The sequence below is a fragment of the Macaca fascicularis genome, chromosome 2 (assembly GCF_037993035.2).
Source record: "Macaca fascicularis isolate 582-1 chromosome 2, T2T-MFA8v1.1".
Lineage (NCBI taxonomy): Eukaryota > Metazoa > Chordata > Mammalia > Primates > Cercopithecidae > Macaca > Macaca fascicularis.
This window is the reverse complement of record NC_088376.1, coordinates 182609489-182628554: the sequence shown is the minus strand read 5'-3', so window position 1 is coordinate 182628554 and position 19066 is coordinate 182609489. Positions and strand designations below refer to the sequence as shown.

The 19066-nt window shown below is 42.7% G+C and overlaps 2 protein-coding genes across 3 annotated transcripts in view; one reads left to right on the top strand and one right to left on the bottom strand.

Moving 5' to 3' along the window:
- The window catches only part of TOMM70 (translocase of outer mitochondrial membrane 70), a 36273-nt gene extending 23853 nt beyond the window's left edge, over nucleotides 1-12420 (bottom strand). The window contains exon 1 of the mRNA XM_005548300.4: nucleotides 11943-12420. Coding sequence (XP_005548357.1) covers nucleotides 11943-12266 — 324 coding nt within the window. The 5' untranslated portion in view covers nucleotides 12267-12420. The remainder of the gene's footprint in view (nucleotides 1-11942) is intronic.
- A 475-nt stretch (nucleotides 12421-12895) lies between these two features.
- LNP1 (leukemia NUP98 fusion partner 1) overlaps nucleotides 12896-19066 on the top strand; it is a 46033-nt gene continuing 39862 nt past the window's right edge. Inside the window, exon 1 of one of the 2 annotated variants that reach the window (XM_065539582.1) lies at nucleotides 12896-13321. The gene's annotated coding sequence lies outside the window, so the exon portion shown is untranslated. Of the gene's footprint in view, nucleotides 13769-19066 lie in introns of both variants that reach the window. The other variant, XM_005548303.4, reaches the window with a different exon arrangement.

The following is a 19066-nucleotide window of genomic DNA, read 5'->3' as shown; positions in this document are numbered from 1 at the left end:
ACTAATCGACATTCACAGACTCAGACCACAGTAATTAAACAATAAACTGATAAAAACAGGAAGACAGAATGGCTGTTTATAAGGTAAGTTGCTTCATACAAGTATCTTCATGGAATAGATTCTAACTAGTAGGATTGTTGAGTCAAAAAGCATATTGTGGCCAGGCATGGTAGCTCATGCCTACAATCCCAACACTTTGGGAGGCTGAGGCGGGCAGATCACTTCAGGCTAGGAGTTTGAGACTGGCCTGGACAACGTGGCAGAACCCCGTCTCTACGAAAAATACAAAAACTAGCTGGGTATGGTGGCACACACCTACAGTCCCAGCTACTCAAGTGGCTGAGGCATGAGAAATGCCTGAACCCAGGAGGTGGAGGCTACAGTGAGCCAAGATCACACCATTGCACTCCAGCCTTGGTGACAGACTGAGACTCCTCTGTCTCTGCCCACCCACCCCTCCCCGCAAAAAAGCATGAGAGGTGCCCTGCTATATTGCCCAGGCTAGTCTCAAATTGCTAGGCTCAAGCAATCGCCCTACCTCCATGTTCTAGGCAGATGGGATTATAGGTGCACACTACCATGCCCAGCTAAAAGACACACACACACACACACACACACACACACACACATATACACAGAGGTATATACATATATACTTTTTTCTCTCTCTCTGTCACCCAGGCTGGAGTGCAGAGGCACAATCTTGGCTCGCTGCAACCTCCACCTCCTAAGTTCAAGTGATTCTCCTGCCTCAGCTGCTCCTGGCTACCAGCACGCACCACCACACCTGGCTAATTTTTTTTATTTTTCAGTAGAGATGGGGTTTTGCCAGGTTGCCCAGGCTGGAGGTTTATATGTTTTTAATTTCAAAAACAATCAGACTTTTTCAAAAAGGCTGTAGAACTTTAAAGTTTTTAAAGGATTTAAAGTGTGCAAAGGATTTCTAGGAAGCTCTAAGTATCTAAGCTCAGAATATTACATAGCTACTTTAAGCTAGCTAGTGTCAACCAGAATGTATATTTTAAAACTGATGTGGGAAGATGAAAGGAACCAAGACAAGCACATATAAATTAATAGATGAACTTAAAATCTTCCATTTGTCAGTAGACTTAATTATCTTCCAAAAGCTTTGAAACATAAGTTTAATTTCAAGGATACATCATGTTTCAGGACTATGAATACGTGCCAGGACTAACAGAGACTGCTACAGGACTGACAGAGAAACACCCACAAAACACCCACAATAAAGCAAAACTAGGAATCCCTTATGTAGCTGTAGGCTCTAGGGGGCAATCATCAGGGTGATTGCTAGAAAACTTGCATTTGAGACAACCTCAACAATCCTCCCACTCCACTGGAGAAAGCAGAAATCACATTAGAGTAGGGCTGTGTCATTCAGGAGTGAGGATCTTCTACACGAGAGACAAGTGGCTGGGTACCATGGCACACACCTATAGTTTCAGATACTTGGGATGCTGAGGCAGGAGAATTGCTTGAGCCCAGGCGTTTGAGATTAGCCTGAACAACATATTGAGACATTGAGACCAGACCCTCTTCAAAGAGACAAGTGACAGTGACAGGGCATACCATACCTTGCCTCTGTTTTTAAAAAGACCACACAATCAAGAATTGCTAACAGTAAGGGAAAACCAACCCATACAAAAAGAGGCCCCCAACTCAAATAGAAAAGCAGTATCTGAGAAAACAAGATAAGCCAAGCAAACAAAAAATTTAGTTTCAAAAAAATGAGAGGCTATCTTGCCATCATTTAAAAATGGGTGCTTTTAAAGAGCACCGATTAGAAATTTTGAAAATGAAAAATGATTATTAAAATTAATTCAGCAGATTGGCTGTATATTAAAGGAGAAAGCCGAGGAGCGAATTAACAAGTAGAGAATGGGGGAAACCTGACAGAATGCCATGGAAAGAGAGGATAGGGAGATGGGAAGTTTGGAGAAATGAAATGACACGAAGTATAAATCTAGAAGTTCCATCATTTGCCTACCTGGAGTTATAAAACGAAAGGCATAGAAAAAAAAAATCTAAGGAATCAGAGAAATTCTTGGAGTTGAAGAAAAATGACACACATTTTTAGACATTATGGTGAAATTTCACAACAAAAATCCTGAAAGTATTTAAAAAGAAAAACAATCCAGTGCCAGACTGTCACCAACATTTGGTACCAAAAACCAATTAAGTAACAATTTCAAAATTCTAAAGCAAGATTATTTTGTAACTAAAGTCTTATACCTAGCTAAACTAACATTTAAGGTTGAACACAAGAACAGAAATAGAAATGTACAGCTTCCTTACCACTAAAAATAAACCCCAAATAGGGAAATGACCAACACAACAAAAAGCAGAAAGAAAGGAAAAATAAGAAACAAAAAAGCAGAGTAAACATGGCAGTAATCGCTAAACATGTAAATAGTAACAATAAATGTGAGTAGTTTAGATCCCTGCATTAAAAGACTTTCGAATTGTTTAAAACCAAAACTAACTACCTGCTGCCTATAAGGCATGATGTAAAACCAAATGACACTAAGGCCAAACAATTTTTTTTTTAAAGGAATGTAAAAAGTTGTGGAAGGTGAATACTAAACAATAAAAATTTTAAAAAGGCAATATAGACAAAATACCATTCAAAAGCATCAGATGATGTCCAGATAGTTTTACTGATAAAAGGTTCAATCTGCCAAAAAGGCACAACAATCATGAATCTTCAGGTATCTAATAAAGGTTTAAAATAAACTCAATCGGCTGGACGCGGGGGCTCATGCCTTTGGGAGGCCGAGGCGGGTGGATTACCTCAGGTCAGGAGTTTAAGACCAGCCTGGCCAACATGGTGAAACCCCGTCTCTAAAAAAATAGAAAAATCAGCTGGGATGGTGGCGGGCACCTGTAGTCCCAGCTACTCAGGAGGCTGAGGCAGGAGAATCACTTGAACCCGGGAGGCAGAGGTTGCAGTGAGCCGAGATCACACCACTGCACTCCAGCCTGGGAGACAGAATGTGACTCTATCTAAAAAAAAAGAAACAAAGGAAACAGACTCAAGTATCATTGTCTCATGCACCACTGGCTCCAAGACAAAAGGTCATTAAAGTGAAAGACAAACAGAATCAGTATAATTACATTTTTTTCTTTTTGCCAAGCAAGTACAATTGAATTTTAGTTGATGTGATTCTACTATACAATAACCAACAGTGTAGTCTTTATCCTGAAGGACCATACTGGAGACCAGTGTAGGAAACAAACAACTGTCAATCTCGCAAAAGAACTACTACTGACAGAAACACTAAAATCCCATTATGAAAATGTACCGTTATACGCAACATAACAATATTTTAGTCAATGACAGACTGAATATACAATGGTGGTCCCATAAGATTATAATAGAGCTGAAAAATTCCTATTGCCTAGTGATGTCACAGCCATTGTAATGCACTCCTCATGTGTCTGTGGTGCTGCTGATGTAAACAAACCTACTACACTGCTAGATGTATAAAAGCATAGCATATATTGTGGGGCTGGGTGCAGTGGCTCATGCCTGTAATCCCAACACTCTGGAAGGCCAACGTGGGTGGATCATTTGAGGTCAGAAACCAGCCTGACCAACACAGTGAAACCCCATCTCTACTAAAAATACAAAACAATTAGCCAGGTGTGGTGGTGAGCACCTGTAATCCCAGCTACTGGGGGGCTGAGTCAGGAGAATCACTTGAACCTGGGAGGCGGAGGTTGTAGTGAGCCAAAATCGTGCCACTGCACTCCAGCCTGGGCAACAGCGGGAGACTGCATCCCAAAAACAAAAAGAGGCCGGGCGCGGTGGCTCACGCTTGTAATTCCAGCACTTTGGGAGGCCAAGGTGGGTGGGTGACCTGAGGTCAGGAGTTCGAGACCATCCTGGCTAACATGGAGACACCCCGCCTCTATTAAAAATACAAAATTAGCTGGGCATGGAGGCACGTGCCTGTAATCTCAGCTACTAAGGAGACTAAGGCAGGAGAATTGCTTGAACCTGGGCAGCGGAGGTTGCAGTGAGCTGAGATCGCGCCATTGCCCTCCAGCATGGGCAACGGGAGTGAAACTCCATCTCAAAAAAAAAAAAAGATAGGGAACCAACCTAAGTGCCCACTGATAGAAGTGTAATATATATACATCATGGACTACTACTCAGCCATTAAAAAACAAAAATGAAGTGATGTTTTGCAGCAACTTAGATGGAGCTGAAGGCCATTATTCTAAGTGAAATAACTCAGAAATGGGTAACAAAATACCGTATGCTCTCACTTATAAGTGGGAGCTAACCTACAGGTACACAAAGGCATACAGAGTGATATAATGGACTATGGACACTCAGAGGAGGAGGGTGGCAGAGCATGTGAGTGATAAAAAACTACAGATTGGGTACTATGTACACTTGGGTGATGAGTGCACTAAAATCTCAGACTTTACTACTATACAATTCATGTGACCAAAAACCACTTGTACCCCAAAAGATATTGAAATAAAAAATAATAAATATATATTTTCTCTCTTCAGTGTACTGAGACTTGTCAAATGAGGCAGAACCTAGGAACATGCCCCTCAGCTCTTCATGACACCAAATCTACTCTAGAAAACAGATTACATTTTGAAATGAAAGCTACAATATTAAGGTACAATCTAGGTAAATCTAGTGGAATACAAAGTAAGAAAATCAGGTTTTGCTTAGGATAGTCAGTGAAGGCTACTCATGAGAATCTGCTCTGAAATAAAAATGACTAACAAAAGGCAGGAAAGTACTCCAGGAAGGAAAAACAACCCTAAAAGGATTAGCCCACATACTGAACCTCCGGAGATCAGAGAAGCACCAGCCTCTAAAAACAAGTCCTGCGACATGATTACATGACTACATTGCAAAAAGCTGTCAATGATACGTATCTGGCAATAAGAAAACTATTGTAAATTCTCAGCATTTATAAAATATTAACCTGATGATCATGCATAGTCACTGTAAAAGAAAATGAGCTAGAATTAAGTACATTAATCTGCATGTGAGAAAATAAAATGGGTATTAACTTGTCATCATGACACACACCCAGGTAAAATATACCTGAGGTGGTTTGATGTTTCTCTTAAAATGGTTTTATTGTTTTAAATTTCTCAAACTCAAAAAGCATGTATTATACTTGAATCACAGCTTTATAGAAGTAGGAAATAACTCTGGAACACTTGCTGTATGAGAAACAATGTTTCAATACTTATTGACCAATTGTTACTTTCTTTTCTTTCCTTTTCTTTTTTTTTTTTTTTTTTTGAGACAGCATTTTGCTCTGTCGCCCAGGGGGCACAATGTCCGCTCACTGTACCCTAAATAACTCTGGAACACTTACTGTATGAGAAACAATGTTTCAATACTTATTGACCAACTGTTACTTTCTTTCTTTTTCTGAGACAGAGTTTTGCTCTGTCGCCCAGGCTGGAGTGCAATGGCAGGATCTCAGCTCACTGCAACCTCAACCTCCTGGGTTCAAGCGATCCTCTCCCCTCGGCCTCCTCAGTAGCTGGGATTACAGGCACCCGCCATCATGCCCGGCTAATTTTTGTATTTTTGTAGAGATGGGGTTTCACCATGTTGGCCGAGTCAGTCTTGAACTCCTGCCCTCAGGTGACCCACCTGCCTCAGCTCCCCAAAGTGCTGGGATTAAAGATGTGAGCCACTGTAGCTGGCCAACCAATTGTTACTTTCATATGAATCAAACCTAGGATAATAATACCTAAGATAATAAGGATTCAAACCTAGTAAGGAATAAAACCTAAGACAATAAAAAAGTCCTTTCCCATCTCATGTCTTGAAATTTTAAAAATCTACAACCAACCCCACCTACTAAATCATAGTAACTCTTTGCCTAGGAAGAATATACTTGCATAACGACTGCTTCTGCAGGATTATGGTTGCAGGTCATACATAATCAACTCATTTACAAAAAGTATGCCCAAATGAGGTTTAAGACTTACACGGGGCCGGGCACGGTGGCTGAAGCCTGTAATCCCAGCACTTTGGGAGGCCGAGACGGGTGGATTACGAGGTCAGGAGATCGAGACCATCCTGGATAACACGGTGAAACCCCGTCTCTACTAAAAAATACAAAAAACTAGCCAGGCGAGGTGGCGGGCGCCTGTAGTCCCAGCTACTCGGGAGGCTGAGGCCGGAGAATGGCGTGAACCCGGGAGGCGGAGCTTGCAGTGAGCTGAGATCCGGCCACTGCACTCCAGCCTGGGCTACAGAGCGAGACTCCGTCTCAAAAAAAAAAAAAAAAAAAAAGACTTACACAGGGCCGGGCACGGTGGCTCATGCCTGTAACCCCAGCACTTTGGGAGGCAGAGGTGGGTGGACTGCTTGAGGTTAAGAGTTCAAGACCAGTCTAGCCAACATGGTGAAATCCAACTCTTATTAAAAATACAAAAATTCACCAGGTGTGGTGGCAAGCTACTTGGGAGGCTGAGGCAGGAGAATCGCTTAGACCTAGGAGGCGGACGTTGCAGTGAGCGGAGACTGCACCACTGCACTCCAGCCTGGGTGACAAAGCAAAACTCCAACTCAAAAAAAAAAAAAAAAAGAAAAAGAAAAAAAGATTTACACGGAATCCAGCATTAACTGGTAGAACAAAAATGAAGAGCTGGAAAATGTGAAAAAATAAACCACTTGTGAGATTTACACACACACACACACACATATATAATATAAGCTTAGGGTTGTCAAAGGAACCCTTAATTATTAGTCAAAAAATGAAACTTCATTCATTCAACACTTGCTATGCACCTGTATTAGGTTCTGGGAATACAATGGTGAACAAGACAGAGCCAGTCTCAGCCTTCACAGATTCAAAAGCATAGCAGGAAACAGGAATGAGTAATTCTAGTACCACGTGGTAAGTGCTATAAAAGGGAAAAGTCCAGGGTGTTACAAAATCACATAGCGGTGTGCCTAGGTAGCGAGAAGTTTCAGAAAAGGTGAAATGACTTCTGTGTTGTGATAAGGAGAGTAACAATCCGTGAGGTTGGTATTTGTTTGTTTGTTTTTTTAAATTAGGAAAATTTAGTACCTCAGAAGCAACAGGAAAAGTTACGACATTTAGCGCACAATGTGAAATACTGCCAAGGATTAAGATAAAGATTGAAAAGTGTAAACTAAACTTAGAGAGGAATGTCACTGGTGTCCCTGATTTTAAAAAAATAACTCAAAACAGATCATTTGGGGGAGACAATAATTTCATTTCAAACAAGATGACTAATAACAACAGTTTATGCAGTCCTTGACCCTTTACTAAAATGTGTAGGTACATCTTTCCTTTCCTACTGTAGTAGGCTGGCTTAGATTATTGGTTCCTAACCATTTTATGTGGGTTAAACTCTGTGTAATGTTAAATATGAACACAAGAATGACTGCATTTTTTATCATCAGATTAAATAACAATTGGACAAAAAGTTACTATGTAGTCAATAACGCTTTTAAATAAGTGCATTTTTCTAAAGAATCACAGAATGTTTGAAAAAGAAGTATCTAAGACATTGGTACAGCCAGGATACCATGCTTGGAATATATGTGTGGTGGTCCCTTGTGATGACTCAAGCCCACAGATTGAGAAGTACTATGGATAATATCATCCTCTAAAAAGTCTTGCAATTTAAAAATTTTTTAAAATTCTTTAAGTCCAAAAAAATTACTGAAGCAAAATGGCACATCATGGTAGATTTCATAATGGTTCAAAATGGAATATGATCTAACACTTTAAGCACCTCAGTCTGAGACACTATCAACTGTGACTAAACGCTTTTCTTCAGTGATACCCCAATATTCCCATTAATTAAAACAACGATGAATATCCTTTGCACTTCCTGTACAAGTTTTTGCTATCCCAGAAAAAAAGTAATTGTACACTCTAATTGTAAAGGAAAATCTCAAACCCAATAGACAGAAGCCCAGTAATTCTATCAGATCATTTTACATTAAGGTAAACATAAGTCAAAAGACAAAAATGCAGATTTTCCATTCTATTTGCTGATATCAAACCCTACACAGACAATATTTGTCTATTTATTCATTCCCTTAAAAACTGTAGCTATTGCTTAGGTGGAGAAAGGACAGTTAGGGCATCAGGATTCTGCCAGTTTTCCATCAGTGAAAGCAAATGCTTCTGGTTGCAAAACCCATAGAGGATGCCAATTTAGAGGTGCTATTCAAATGTATAGCAATTTCTCCAACCACAGATAAGCAATTACAATTACTGATCAATTATATTTAGATAGTCTAATAATAACTCTAAGGACGAGACTATTAAAAGAAGACAAAAGTAGTCTTTCAACATTTACTGGTCACCAACAGTTAAGATAAAAATTTCCGTTTAAAAAAACCACAGGCCAGGCGCGGTGGCTCAAGCCTGTAATCCCAGCACTTTGGGAGGCCGAGATGGGCGGATTACGAGGTCAGGAGATCGAGACCATCCTGGCTAACCCGGTGAAACCCCGTCTCTACTAAAAAATACAAAACACTAGCCGGGCGAGGTGGCGGGCGCCTGTAGTCCCAGTTACTTGGGAAGCTGAGGCAGGAGAATGGCATAAACCCGGGAGGCGGAGCTTGCAGTGAGCTGAGATCCGGCCACTGCACTCCAGCCTGGGCAACAGAGCGAGACTCCGTCTAAAAAAAAAAAAAAAAAAAAAAAAAAAAACACAAAGACCTTCTTATTGTTGCTTTACCAAAGAACAATCTAGTAATTCAAAGATTCCAGGTGTAGGCCTACAAATTCCACAAGATGAACAATGGTAAATGCAAATTCTTTGCCCTGTTTTATTTGGGGCCAAAAATACATCATTTTAAAGCAGTTTAAGTAACACAAAGAGTCCAATCTTAAATTCTAATTTTTAACAGCAGTCAGATGAATAAAAAGGTATTTGTGGTCGGGGGCGGTGGCTCACGCCTGTAATCCCAGCACTTTGAGAAGCCAAGGCGGGCGAATCACAAGGTCAGGAGTTCAAGACCAGCCTGGTGAACATGGTGAAACCCCATCTCTACTAAAAATACAAAAATTAGCCGGGCGTGGTGGCGGGTGCCTGTAATCCCAGCTACTCGGGAGGCTGAGGCAGGAGAACCGCTCGAACCTGTGGAGGCAGGTTCAGTGAGCCGAGACCTCGCCATTGCACTCCAGCCTGGGTGACAGTGAGACTCCGTCTCAAAAAAAAAAAAAAAAAGTTATTTGTAAAGTAAAACTAAAAAACTCTGAAATATCATGAAATTTAAATTCATCAGTGTTGATCCAGACAATGTGGAAAAGAGGAATTAAGGAAATCTAAAATCTGAAAAGGAGTCGGCTAGGTTTTATTAAACATCAATGGTACAGAATCCCTGGGATGAGGTGGGTTGGCTGAAACCACAATGAAATGTTAAAATCTAGTTTTGGCCGGTGAGGTGGCTCGTGCCTATAATTCCTAGCACTTTGGGAGGCCAAGGTGGGTGGATCACCTGAGGTCAGGGGTTTCAGACCAGCCTGGCCAACATGGCGAAACCTCGTCTCTACTAAAAATACAAAAATTAGCCAGGCATGGTGGCACATGCCTGTAATCTCAGCTACTCGGGTGGCTGAGGCAGGAGAATTGCTTGAACCCAGGAGGCAGAGGTTGCGGTGAGCCAAGATTGCGCCACTGCACTCCAGGCTGGGTGACAGAGTGAGACTCCGTCTCAAAAAAAAAAAATCGAGTTTCATGTATACAAACTATCTTTATTTTTAATGTTTACAGAACTGAAAACGTTTTGGATCCTTCATTTTACCTACTATTCTTCCATGATTAAAACTAAATTAACAAACGAAATAGAAAATGACTGGAGAATTTCAGACATCCAAAAATGATGTAAGACAAGTGATAATTAATTCAAAGAAGCCTCTTCATAACTACTTTTAACAGCAGCAGTGAGCTATTATAAATGATCAGAACCAGAATCATCAATTTTTAGTGCTAGAAGAAACAGAAGAAATCTATTATTTTAATCTTCTTATTCTACAGGGATGATGCTAAGGTCAAGGACATAAAATGACTTTCCCAAAGTAGCAATGCTGCAGAGCCCACTATAAAGCTTAGAAATCCTAGTTCTCACAGTCCATAGGTTCTTCTACTACCCAGTCATAAACCTTTTAGAAAATAGGCAATGCTTCACCCTCCCATAGGAAAGATCATATGGTTTTCTCATGTCCTAGCACAATGCCTCACACACTGTAGATAATAGTTTGTTCATTCCTATACCAAAACTTCCTTTAAAGCTAATTTGACATCCTAGTAAAAATATCTTCGCCCGGGCACGGTGGCTCACACCTGTAACCCCAGCACTTTGGGAGGCTGAGGTGGGCAGATCACCTGAGGTCAGAAGTTCAAGACTAGCCTGGCCAACATAGTGAAACCCCATCTCTACTAAACATACAAAAATTAGCTGGGCATGGTGGCGCACACCTGTAGTCCCAGCTATTCCAGAGGCTGAGGTACGAGAATTGCTTGAATCCAGGAGGCGGAGGTTGTGGTGAGCTGAGATCAAGCCACTGCACTCCAGCCTGGGCAACAAAGTGAGACTCCGCCTCAAAAAAAAAAAAAAAATCAACATGAATAGTATAAGATGGAAATGACTTGCATACGTATTTAAGTGTATACACTTAGATACAACTGGAAGTTACTTGACCAACTGTATATACATATTTATAAAACCGGGAGATATTTGACCAAACGTTTCTCTGACCTCGACTTACTCTGGTACTACCACTGAACAACTCCAGACCCAGATAAAATCCACCACACCCAATCCCAGTAGTGTCAAATGCAGCCAGGCTAATTCTCTGCACAGCTGTCAGATACCAAAAGGATTTAACAGTCAGTTCACCAAAACCATACAAAGCTGTTCACTAAATACTCCAATGCTTGGACTAACATCAGAGAAACTATGTCATGCGTATTAGGCTTGGTCATGTACATTTCCAGGTGAAATGGAAAAACTGAATTTAAGATGCTTCCAATCAAAAAGTTTAAGAAGTCACTCCCATTTTTTTGGTATGTGTGTGTAGGGCCTGGACCTGGGGCAGAGGGCTGTGTGCAACCAAGCCTGGTGAGCATTGCTGTGGCTGCTACTCTTGTGCAACAAGAGGGGACAGTGCAGTGCAGAGCGTTTTCTGAGAAAGGCCAAGGGGTCCGGAGTGTAAAAGGACACCTCCGGGCTGGGGCATGGCAGGGGAGGTTCCCGGGTCGCTGAGCGCTTGCAGTCAAGGGGGCTTCCGGGCCGAGAGAGAACGAGCCTTGGGAGCTTGCTAGTTCTGCTTACAGTTCAGAGGCTGTAGAACAAATGCCACTGAACACCATTTCACTCTTTAGAACCTGTGTAGTCTTTCTTTTTCTATGTACAAAGCCATCTAATCAGTTTTTTGGGGTTTTTTTTCTGCTTTTGTCAACAACCGTCACTGTAGTTGCCCACTTACCCCCAGCAAAAACACACTCTAAAAGGGGGAGTGGCTCGTTATTAAAAGGCTTTTACCGATTAAGTTGTAGGCTTTGGGAATCACAGAAACAGTTCGTATCACGATACGCCAGTTGTTAATGGAATTTAGCTTCCTTCACTTATTAAACACAATCATCACATTTGCAAATGCCCCACTCCCATCTACAACACTAGGAATAAATGCTGTGTCACTGAGAAGAAAAGCAAAAGATTTTTCTGAAACCAAAAGGAAATTGTCAAAGAATGCCAGTAACCTGTCATCGGGCTACTCCTGTGCCCTCCACTGGCAGGCAGAAATGAGTCTCCCTAAACCCATGTGTTGCGCTGCCGCTTGGCAGCTTCCGTCTGATGGGAAGCCCCCTCACTGACAGCCCGCCAAGGAAAAGGTGTACCCGCGTTTCCACCTCTACGGCCTGGGGCTACTTCTCACCATGTCCAAGTGAGCACCGGGACCTTCAGGGTGTCCGCTGCCGGGGGCCGGACTGGCCCTGCCCTCCGGGGTCTTCCGTTCGCTGTTGCGCTTCAGGCCGCTGGCGTCGCCCCGGCCTCTGGACTCCCGGCGCCGTTGCTGCCGACTCCACAGGTATATGGCACCCGCGCCTAGCAGCAGGGGTGCCCCGACCGCCAGAGCCAGCTGCCATCGCGGCAGCCCCCCCGTGCCTGGGCCCGCAGTCCCGCCGCCGCCCACCCCACTCGCGGAGCTTGGTGCAGCTGCTGCGACCACCGCCGCCTCCACAGGCTTAGAGGCGGCCATGACGAGTGTCCTCCGCCACCGCCTCCCTGCCTGTCGCGAGCGCCACAATCACCAAGCAGCGTGCGAAGGAAGACCGAGGGAGGGAAGGAAGGCAATGAGCGAGCGAGCACGCTAGGCAGAGAGAGCGGACGACAGAAAAGGGCCAGAGGTCACCGGAAGCCCAGGGCATGCCGGGCCAGACCTGGCCGTCCTTCTCCTCCAGTCTCAACCGTAGAGGGAGAGGAGGGGCGGAAATCACTTCCGGGTTAAGGCAAAGCGTGGGCGTGAGTGGAAGTCCTCGGAAACCCTTTTTCTTTCTTTTCGCCCCGCTGCTTTTCGAGAGATTGACTTCTGGAGTCCCGTCGTAGCTGGTGTTGTTCCCTTTACTTTCAGGAGAGAAGGGCAGATGGCCCTCTTGCCTACTGAAGCCGAGGAGGGGCGCGTATACACCTGGCTAGCGGCACTCAAGAGATCAGAGCGGAGGAAAAAGCAGCGCCGTAGCACTGGAATGGGCGGGAGTGGCTGAAGAGTTGTGAAGGCTATTGGCTGGCAAGGGTGGTGGGCGGGGCGTAGAGCTAGCTACCCAGTTTACTGGTTGATTTCGGATCCAGTTTTCCCGTTATAGCCACGTTGGCACGTCTTGAACCTCTGTGGCCGTTAGCTTGGTTTTCTGCCCGCGTGCCCGGGAAACCAACGGATTGGAAGGACTTTTAAAGATGTATGAGGAAAGAGCTCACTGCTGAAGAAGTCTGCTGCATAACTGAACTTCTTACCACTAACACAGCCAGATTTTAATTTGGACGAATTTGAGGTTATAGGGGAGGTTAGCGATGGCAGAAGACTAGGTGGAAATGGCATTTCTAGGTTGGCTGCAGTCGAAACGGTTTGAGCGTGGTCGCTGTGGCTTATCGTCGCCACCAATTACGAAAGCGATGACTTCTACGTTGTTAGGTACTTCTTAAACTGAGTTGGTAGAAATGCGAAGCGTCAGGGTTCCCGCCGGCTTCGAGCCTTTCTTGACGTGTTTGTATCTTGAGCTGATTTCTACGTGACACACCAGCCCACATCTCGCTCAGGTCCGCACACCCCCGGGTTGTTTTGCAATAGCTGTCTCAGCCCTCTTCTCCTCTCATTCCCAAATCGTAATTTCAATTCATAAACTTTCGTTTCTGTAATAGCTTTATCAACTCTTTTTCCGATGCTCCGCCCCAGATCTCTTAAAACATAAAATTACCTTGCAAGGCATTGTTTGGAATTCACGGTATTTTCATGAAGAAAAGACAACTATTAATAGAAAATCAGAGTCCAGAACTATGGCGCTCCATTTCTGGTATACTGGTTTGCAGAAGCCTTACATTAAAATTTCATAAATGATCGTTTTGCTTTCAAGTGCAACAACATCACAGTAGAGCTACAAAAAGATTGAAAGGAGATATTTTATCAAGTGGCACCAAAATGGATTGATTAAAATAGAATGGCCTGATTTGAAAGAATTTCAGGATCACCGGTTTCTCCTGCTTCATGTAAGTTCCTATTAGTAAATTGCCTTCGGGCAACAGGGTTTCTTAGCAACAGACTAAAAAAATGGGCTAAAAATAGGAATGGAATTGAGTTGATCATTGCAGGCAATCGGCTTCTCTCCCCTCCTGATCCCCCAATCCCCAAAGGCAAAATTTCTTCCCCTTAATATAAGCTCTGCCTTGCCTTTTTCAAAACAGAAGTTAGGATTTTTTGTTTTCTGAAATTTCAGTTTTTCTGTGGCCTGTTGGAGGATTGTAGAATGCTAACAATTACAAACTTGATAGGAACTAGAACATATTTAAAGGTTTTTTTTTTTTAACCCTTTTTCTTATTTATTGGAGTAAGCAATACACTGTTATGGTTAAACTCCAAAAGTTACAGAGTTTACTGTGAAAAGTCTTCCTTCAATCCCTGTCCCCCCGCTGCACAGTTCCCCTCTCCAAAGGGAATCGGTGTTATTTTCTCGAAACATAAAAATGTTTATCTGAAGGCCTCATTTTGTTTGGCTTTATTTTTAAGGTTGGCATTAGTAAACAAATCTGTTCTGGTTACTTTTATACTTTGATAAACATCTCATTTCCATTCCCTAGCCTGTGCTGCTCTATTCTCTTCTTTTCTCCTCCATTTCCTGATTGATGGTAGTGTAGAGGCACATTAAGAGTGTCGCTTACTGGCTTTGGGACCTTACTGATCTGCTGCATGTTTTTCTAATCTGTGAAATGGTGAAAACATCTACCTCTCAGGCCATAGATTTACTTAGATAATATTTAAAGTTCTTTTGATGTTTGTTACAAAGTAATAGATATTTGATGCTTAGTTCTCAGTTTTTCTAAATTTTAAAGTCAAGAAGTAATGGACTGCATTTCATTTCTAAAAAATTGAAGTTGTGTATATGTGAACATAGACATTATCATTTTCCTGGTAGATTAGTGGAATTCAACTGAAGAAGCTTTCTTCACCTTTGATCTGTATCTTAGGAGGCAGTTGAATGAGATAGTCTAATGGACTAAGTTGTGGAAGACCTGAGTTATTTTTTTGTTTTTTGTATTTTTTTTTGAGATGGAGTTTCTCTCTTGTTGCCCAGGCTGGAGTGAGTGGCACCATCTCGGCTCACTGCAGCCTCCTCCTCCAGGCTTCAAGCAGTTCTCCTGACTCAGCCTCTGAGTAGCTGGGATTACAGGCTACTACCATGCTGGGCTAATTTTTTGTGTACTGGCCAAGCTGGTCTCGAACTCCTGAACTCAGGTGATCTACCCACCTCAGCCTCCCAAAGTGCTGGGATTACAGGCATAAGCCACCATGCCCTGCTGACCTGAGTTCTTATTCTAGATTTTAATACCACTGAGTAGTGTGTGTGACCCTGGGCAACTCTGCTTTCTTTATAGTGTGAGGAGGGGTGGATTAGATTATTTTTAAGGCTCCTTATTGTCTTAAAATGATGCAATCCTGTCCCTTCAATTGTCATTACTACATGAAAAGCCTTTCAGATTGCTAGAGTTGGTAAATAGCTGGTTGACTGGCGTCCAAGCCTTCCAGCCAGTGCACAAATCTGCTTATATTAAGCACGTACATATAGAACAACTCTATTCTCTTTCAGCTGTCTGATGTTTTCATTCAATTTTTCCTTACTGAAAAATTACTGAAAAGAATTGTCTACATCTGTTACTTATTTGGCACCCATTTCATCCAAAATCTGTTGTAATCTAGTTTACAACTTTATAATTAGTCTGAAAGTGCTTTAGAAGTCATAAAATTCATTTTTTTTTTTTTTTTGTGGGGGAGAGGTTGGCTGTCACCCACTTCATACCACTGATTATTCTCTCCTTGAAATGTTTTTTCCCTTGGCTTTCAGGAGAATAGATTCTTCTGGTTCTTCTACACCCTGACCAAACTCTAGATCAGTGCTGTCCGTCACAGCTTTCTATGATGTTGGAAATGTTTTATATTTATGATGTCCAATATGGTAGCCACTAGCCACATGTGGCTATTGAGCACTTGAAATGTAGTGTGACAAGGACTACAGTTTTCATTATTTAATTGACTTAAGTAGTATCATGTGGCTAAAGACTACCATATTGGACAGCACAGCTCTAGATATTCCTCAAGTGAGGAATTTATTAGAATATGTCTTCTTCTTTATTTTCAATCTCTCCATTAGTAACCAAAGTAAATCTCATTGCTTCAGTTACCATTTCTGTGCAGATAATCACAGTCTATATATCTTTTGGCATAGCTTCTCTTTTTACCTCTAGCCCTATGTTTCCTACTAATTACTCAGCAGTTTTTCTTGGATTCCTGACTTTTGTCAAAGATATAACTCATAACCTTCCCCCACCCATTCTTTCTCTGTGTTATCCTTTTTTCTTTTTCTTTTTCTTTTTCCCAAGACGGAGTTTTGCTGTGTCGCCCAGGCTGGAGTGCAGTGGCGTGATCTCGGCTCACTGCAACCTCTGCCTCCTGGGTTCAAGTGATTCTCCTGTCTCAGCCTCCTGAGTAGCTGGGACTACTGGCGCCCGCCACCAGGCCCGGCTAATTTTTTGTATTTTTAGTAGAGATGGGGTTTCACCATGTTAGCCAGGGTGGTCTTGATCTCCTGACTTGGTGATCCGCCCACCTTGGCCTCTCAAAGTGCTGGGATTACAGGCATGAGCCACTGTGCCCAGCCTGTGTTATCCATTTTTTCTAATAATACCACTATTTCCTGAGCAGTTACTTGTATTTGAAACCATAGACCTTTATAGACCTCTCTCTTTTTCAACCTTACCTACCCAAGCACAAATGATTATGCTATTGTATTTATATACACACGTAAACACAAAATCAGCTGTTAAGTCTTCAACAAATTCAACTTTGTTGTAGTATCTTTCTTACAGTTTTCTTTTCACATCTTCAGACACTTCTTAGTTCGTATAAGTGAAAACTCCTAAGAGTACGTATAACACATAACAGATGCTCTATAAATAGTTTCTTCCCGTCTTACTCAGTTCAGGCTGCTATAACAAAAATACCATACAACTACTTAGCTAATAAACTCTAGAAATTTATTTCTCACAATTCCTGAGGATGGGAGTTAGAGATCAGTGTGCCATCATGGTCAAGTTCTGTAAGAGCCCTCTTCTGGGTTGACGACTGCAAATTTGGTTTGTGTCCTCAAATAGTGGAAAGGGGCAAGAAAGTTCTCTGGAATCTGTTTTATAGGGGCACTCAGGCACTCATCCCGTTTTTAAGGGCTCTACCCTCATAATCTAATCACTTCCCAAAGGCCTCAACACCTAATACTATCACATTCCCTTCTTTTTTCTCTTTTATTAATTTCGTTCATCTTCCCTAAATTCTATATTTGCTTGCTTCCCAGATAACTTCTCTGCCTCTAGTGCCTCTCTTCTATGTGTTACCCTGCACCTTGATATCAAATTGCTCTTCCTATAGCATAACTGTAATTTCACTCTTGAGCACAAAGACTTTTAAATCCTCTTCACTTTCACTATAAGGTTCGATGTTTCTGCCCACCCATGCCTCCCTTCATACACCTCTTCACTTTCCTTGGTCTAAGATATTAGCACCTAGCACTATTAGAAATTACCTATGTGGGCTGAGTGCAGTGGCTTGTGCCTGTAATCCCAACACTTTGGGAGGCTGAGGCGGGCAGATCACCTGAGGTCAAGAGTTCAAGATCAGGCTGACCAACATGGTGAAACCGTCTCTACTAAAAACACAAAAATTAGCCAGGTGTGGTGGCGCACACCTGTAATCCCAGCTACTCGGGAGACTGAGGCAGGAGAACCCAGGAGGCGGAGGTTGCAGTGAGCCGAGATCACCCCACTACACTCCAGCCTGCCAATAGAGCGAGACTCTGTCTAAAAAAAAACCTCTCATTTTGTACAGCCAGAGCCAGAACATAGGTGGTGTGATGGGTAATTTCATGTGTCAATTTGACTGGGCCATGGGATACCCAGATAGTTATTAAACATTATAAATGTGTCTGTGGTGGTGCTTTTGATTCCTTGATTTTTATTTTTTTATTTTTATTTTTTGAGACGGAGTCTTGCTCTTGTCGCCCAGGCTGGAGTGCAATGGCATGATCTCAGCTCACTGCAACCTCCCCATCCCGGGTTCAAGCGATTCTCCTGCCTCAGCCTCCCAAGTAGGTGGAATTACAGGCGCCCGCCACCACGCCTGGCTAATTTTTGTATTTTTAGTGGAGATGGGGTTTCGTCATGTTGGCCATGCTGGTCTTGAACTCCTGACGTCGTGATCCGCCTGCCTTGGCCTCCCAAAGTGCTGGGATTACAGGCATGAGCCACTGCATCTGGCTGATTTTTAATTTTAGTGTATAAAGGGGTGGCCTGCCCCTCCGCAACTGTGGGCGTTTCTCATTAGGTGGAACGAGAGACTTGAGAAAAGCAATGAGACACAGAGACAAAGTATAGAGAAAGAAAAAGTGCACCCAGGGGACCGGCGCTCAGCATACAGAGGACCCGCGCTGGCCTGGTCTCTCAGTTCCCTCAGTATTTATTGATCATTATCTTTACCATCTTAGAAAAGGGAAGTGGCAGGATAATAGGATCATAGTAGGGAGAAGGTCAGCAGTAAGACATATGAATAAAGATCTCTGTGACTTGAATAAGTTTAAGGAAAAGTGCTGTGCCTTGATATGCATATGTAAACATCTCCATAAACCTTTTCAGTGCATAAAGAGCAGCAAAACTTCAGCCGTAAGACGTTTTCTCCCATCTCAGTAAATAGAACATACAATTGGGTATTTACACCGAGATGTTCCATTGCCCAGGGGCGGGCAGGAGACAGATGCTTTTCTCTCTCTCAACTGCCAAGAGACCTTCTTTCCTCTTGTACTAGTCCTCCTTAGCACAGACCCTTCACGGGTGTCAGGCGGGGGGGAAGATTAGGTCTTTCCCTTCCCACGAGGCCATATTTCAGACTATCACATGGGGAGAAACCTTGGACAATACCTAGCTTTCCTAGGCAGAGGTCCCTGTGACCTTCCACAGTGTACGTGTCCCTGGGTACTTGAGATTAAGAGAATGGTGATGACTTTTAACTAGCAGGCTGCCTTCAGGCACTTGTTTAACAAAGCACACCCTGCACAGCCCAAAATCCTTTAAACCTTGAGTCACCATAGCACATGTCTCTTGCAAGGACAGGGTTGGGGGTAGGGTCACAGATTAACAGCATCTCAAATACAGAACAAAATGGAGTCTGTTATGTCTCCTTCTTTCTATATAGACTTGCTTCACCTAAACTCCCAAAATACTTTTTCTGGGACTTTCTCAAAACTTATT